This window comes from Pungitius pungitius, chromosome 14, assembly GCF_949316345.1.
Source record: "Pungitius pungitius chromosome 14, fPunPun2.1, whole genome shotgun sequence".
Classification (NCBI taxonomy): Eukaryota; Metazoa; Chordata; class Actinopteri; order Perciformes; family Gasterosteidae; genus Pungitius; species Pungitius pungitius.
The window spans coordinates 16,705,388-16,710,518 of NC_084913.1; the positions used below are offsets into that span (position 1 = coordinate 16,705,388).

Here is a 5,131-nt window from a genome sequence, read left to right on the forward strand (position 1 = left end):
ACACACACATTTCACATTGGTGTGCCATTACTATGAGCAATATGTGAAAGTATTGTGATCAAAAAATGGTACAATTTTAAAACATTTAATGAATGAATGCATTTAAAATCATGTTGACTCCTATTTTTGATTTGCAAAATGTTATTAATATAATACATATATTTTCAAACCCTATGGGCATGTTTAAAAACGTACCACTCGCTGAAGACTAATGCTTTATTAACGGCTTATGAATTGCAACCAGTGACTTGTGTATGTATGTGTGTATATATATATATATATATATATATATATATATATATATATATATATATATATTCCAATGCTATAGAGATCCATTGCCAAGAACAGCTTTTCGTTTGTCAGCATCATGTATGAACACTTTCCAAGATCAATTTCTTTACACCATATAAAATGTGTATTTAGGATCACCAACATCTCTGTATGCAGCTTTCACAAATACAAATGATAAACCTTTGCAAAAAACATTTACAAAGCTTTATTTTGTCACTGCCCGGGCATTAATGTTGAACCTAGAAGATAAAAATAAGTTACACTCCACTGTCATAACATACGTGATGGTGGCGGACGGCTGTGGGAACACAATCAAACATGAATAACTACACAATCATAGCAGACTCGCTGATCCGGGCCATACCTTTCCACGTTATAACTCTACAAATAACATAAACATTGAAGCTTATAAGTAGTAATAGTAGGGTGGGTATTGGGGGGAGGGGTGACAGATTTATGACCCTGATAGGGTGGCAAAGATGGCGGACCTGTCAATCATCCTATCAATCATTTTTTGACATTTTTTATAATTTATGACCCTGATGATTTATGACCCTGCGCGTGCGGGCGTGGGGGCGTGTGTGTGTGGGGGTGTGTGTGTGTGTGTGTGTTAATGGTGATAAATTGTTTTTTGGCAGCAGAAGGTTCACAGGGGGGTCCCCAGACCGGAAAATACGTCATCGAGGGGTGTGTATATAGGTCCACAGAATTACCTCCAAAATACTTTACTCTGCCCTCGAACATCGCTGGGACCACTGCTCCTGATTCTGAAGCTGTTTTTTGTTGCTGCTCGCTTTGCAAAAATGGATCACGCTCCGACAAGCTCCATTATAGGTATGTCTACAGACAACGCCGACCATTCAGATGTTGATTACCCCCCCCGTATGAGAAGGCCTGCTACAAGCTTTACTGCAGAGAAAGACCCATCGGTAGAGTTACAGTATGAGGGAGTTAACGGGTATGTGTATATAGTTGAATACTATGATGGAAAAGTGACTCTGGCATCACACATCAACCCTGTGGATGAAAAAGCTGCCAATGTTGTCCATGGCGGTCACATGTCCGTGCAAGACTGGCAACAGTTTCGGACAGTTGTTTGTACAGACCTTGAGCAAGTAGGTTTCCTGGAATCGCTTTACGCTGTTCAGTGGTATAGTGCATCAGGACCGAAAATATACCATCTTACCGCAGACCGGTATAGCAGACGACATGATGATTTCATTTTTCTGACGGCGTGCGAGGACCGCGAGCAAATTGTGGCAAATAGGGGTCGTAATGGATGGAGGGAACAGCCATATCCGCTTACAGACGAAGAGTATAACAAGTGGTTCCCACTCATTTTCTTTATTCAGTGGTGTGACTGGCCTGCTCTGCAAAAAGTGTTTAAACAAATTGACGAAGCAATCAAGAGAGACAGGGTTAATCAGGCTTACGGGTCTGTTAGAAAACGTCTTGTTTACGACAATACACCGAGTGGTATGCAATCTGGTGTGCATGCTACCTTGCGTAGACCGAAAATCATCCACCCCTTAAGCATCTAAAAGAATGACAGGTGGGTTATGTACTTATATATATATATGCAACTGAGGTTAATTATGCAGAATCCTAAAAATGTTTTTATTTTCAGGCTCTGAAAATGCCAGCCTCCCCACGACCTGGACTCCCCCCTCTTCTCCATCTCTGATGATTCACACCCAGCAGCCGACACCTCCTCCATCCCCAGAGCCTATGGCCACACAGGAAGAGAAGAATTGTGAAACTCATGAGGTGTTTGAGTATTCCGAAAAGTTTGTGGAAGGTATTAGAATGAGCGTGATACACTTGCTGGCCAACGTCTGGCGTCGATACATCAGAGAGATCTGTTACGGATGTCAGACGAATAATCCCAGTCAGAAAAACCATCCGTGTTTGGATCCAGACGAGTGTTTCTACCAGCTACACTTTGAACCTCTGATGAAAAGGCTTTGGACTGAGAACTTCATACCCTCCATCTTCATGTTTATGTTCATGAATAATGTCGATGTGGGGAGAGAGCGCATCATGGGGGCTGCGGAAGTACTTTTAAACGAGCTGAAATATGCAGATAATGTGGCGCACACCATGGATAAAATGTCTGAGACCTGGGGGGAAGACAAACACAAAATTAAACAACTGCAAAAGCTTCTCAAATGGTATGATGGAGAGTGTGAGTCACCCGATGAAATCGATGTTGATGATGACGAAACTGAAACGGATGATGATGATGTGTAAAATACATGTTGACAGAGAGAAAATAAAATGAAATGAAATCGAAAACAATGTGAAAATCTTGAGTGTCTTAATAACGTAATTCTTAAACAAATGTTATCCTTCCGGCTACCATGTCTTGTATGACAGAAATAAAACTTGTTGGAATGAACGCCCCTGTGGTCACTCGTACTTTGACACCATCATGGAGAGGACGCTGCAAAAGATTTATTATGATCCATCGCATCCAGGGGGTTTGGGCAGTGCGACTAAACTGCGCAACGCCGTTAGAGAATGTACCGGAGTGACCCCTCCCATGACCGAGGTGAATGCCTTTTTATTGGAACAAGATGTGTACACGTTACACGCCAAGGCTGCGCTACATTTTCCGAGGAACAGGGTTTTAGTTAGCGGTATAGACAGACAGTTTCAGATGGATCTTGTTGATATGGGAGAATAATGACTCAGTACGGTATTTGTTGACGTGTATCGATGTATTTTCCAAGTACGCCTGGGTTAGATGTCTTTCTAACAAATCAGGCTCCACCGTCGCCAAAGCCTTTAAGGATATTCTGAGGGAGGGGCGTGTACCAGCGAAACTCCAAACTGATGAAGGAACAGAGTTTTACAATAAGCAATTTAGGAAGCTTATAGATCAACACAAAATCACTCATTTTTCAACCTCAAACGAGACCAAAGCAAGTGTTGTGGAACGTTTTAACAGGACGTACAAGACTCGAATGTGGAGATATTTAACATCCGTTAATTCACGCAGATATGTGGACGTGGTTCAAGATCTTGTAGACGCGTACAACAACTCGCATCATAGATCTATAAAAATGGCTCCATCATCTGTAAATAAAGACAATGAAAAGATTGTCTTCAATCATCTATACAAGTCAAAGTCCCCAAAGACTGTGAGCTTTAAATTTCACAAGGGGGACACCGTGAGAATATCAAAACTCCGAGGCGTGTTTAGGAAGGGTTATAAACAAACGTTCACAGATGAGCATTTTATAATATCAAAGTGTATAGCCAGAGATCCGCCAGTTTACAAACTTACAGACTGTGCGGGCGAAGCGGTGAAAGGAGCATTTTACGAGAGGGAGTTGCAAAAAGTGATAATAGGTAAAAACAAAGTCTTTAAAATAGAAAAAATCCTGGACAGAAAAATCTCCAGGGGCAGAAAAGAGGCGCTGGTAAAATGGCTAGGCTGGCCGGATAAGTTTAATGCTTGGGTCTCAGAAAAAGACATTGTGGACGTGTGATTTAAAAGTCCGAGCCGTACACCGTTAGAGGTCACTCTTAAACAAGCCAGCGACGGAATCAACACGATGGCTGCGAATGGATTTTATGTCACACTACCGAGTAACGCCTCATTTCAGGTATATCCTAAAAATGAGATATGGAATTATAGGACAAAATTAGCCAAGCCCATCGTTCTGAGTGAACCGCATGAGGTGGGATTGATAGAATTCCAGTATCCGCGCGTCTGGAACACCTTCCCGAAGAGTGACGCCAATATAACAGTGTACAATTCTAAGACAGACACTAAGGTTGTCTTTGCCCTGGACGTAGGAGTTTATGACTCTATACAGGCAATAACTAAAGCGATAAATTCACGATTTAGTAGGTACCCTCCGTTGGACGGTCAATCATTGCATTATAGCAGCGTTAAAAACCGCGTCTACATTCTGGGAGTGGCCGAGGAGACGACTATAACATTTGAAGGACAGCTGGCGGCTATACTGGGCTTTAAACACGGGGAACCTTTTCCATTACCATCTACTATTAAAGCCCTCAATACCCCATACCCGGCAGACATCCACGCTGGCTCTTACACTTTATACGTATATAGCGATATTGTCGACTATCAGTTAGTCGGCGACAGCTATGTTCCGCTCCTGCGGTGTATAAATGTGGCGGATGAACAGAGGCGCATCCCCACTTTGAGTTACGACAGGCCACACTACACAGCTCTCTCGAAAAACGTCATTGACGATATAGAGATCTCGATAAAAAACGATCAGAACCAGTATATACCATTTATATACGGTAAGGTGATTGTTAAGCTACATTTCAGGCCTATAAAACAGATTTTCTAAAGATGAGGCGATCCACCTACATCCGCGATGACGGGAGATATATGGCGTATTATATGAACCAAGCCGGCGGAGAACTACCCGGATTTATAGGAGCTAGGACCCAGTACGGTAACGGATTAGGAGGAATATTTCGCAGTCTGTTCAGAATGGCCATGCCTCTTCTAAAACGAGGATTCAGTATGGCCAAACCGCATTTGAAAACAGCCGCTGCTAATATCATCGGCGATGTGGTATCAAATATAACGAAAGGCACATTATCCAATAAGCAAGAGGGAAATGGTATGTTGGTCCACACGCGCCGGGCTTTGAAAAGACCTCCCCCCGGTTATGGGCGGACCAAGGAGGGTGCTAAAAATGGTAAAACCGCAAAGAGAAGAGTCAAAAAGAAGACCGGCACAGATCGAGGAGGTTCCCAACTAAAACGCTCTAGGATTCTGACAAAAGACATATTTTAGGATAAGCCATGGCTCTCATTCACAATCAATCGGCCGAATGCGTCAAGTCAG

At 42.6% G+C, this 5,131-nt stretch overlaps 1 protein-coding gene across 2 annotated transcripts; it reads left to right on the forward strand.

Annotated features, from left to right (window-relative positions):
- Positions 1 to 832: 832 nt before the first annotated feature.
- LOC134103996 (uncharacterized) lies at positions 833 to 2,969 on the forward strand. Of its 2 annotated transcripts, none has more exons than XM_062557282.1 (2): positions 833 to 1,128; positions 1,922 to 2,969. In XM_062557282.1, exons 1-2 carry the CDS (start codon positions 1,098 to 1,100, stop codon positions 2,542 to 2,544), a joined length of 654 nt encoding a protein of 217 aa, XP_062413266.1. In that variant the 5' UTR covers positions 833 to 1,097; the 3' UTR covers positions 2,545 to 2,969. The 2 variants fall into 2 exon arrangements, with proteins under 2 accessions (XP_062413266.1, XP_062413267.1); XM_062557283.1 differs by lacking the exon at positions 833 to 1,128 and adding an exon at positions 1,189 to 1,846.
- Positions 2,970 to 5,131: the final 2,162 nt, after the last annotated feature.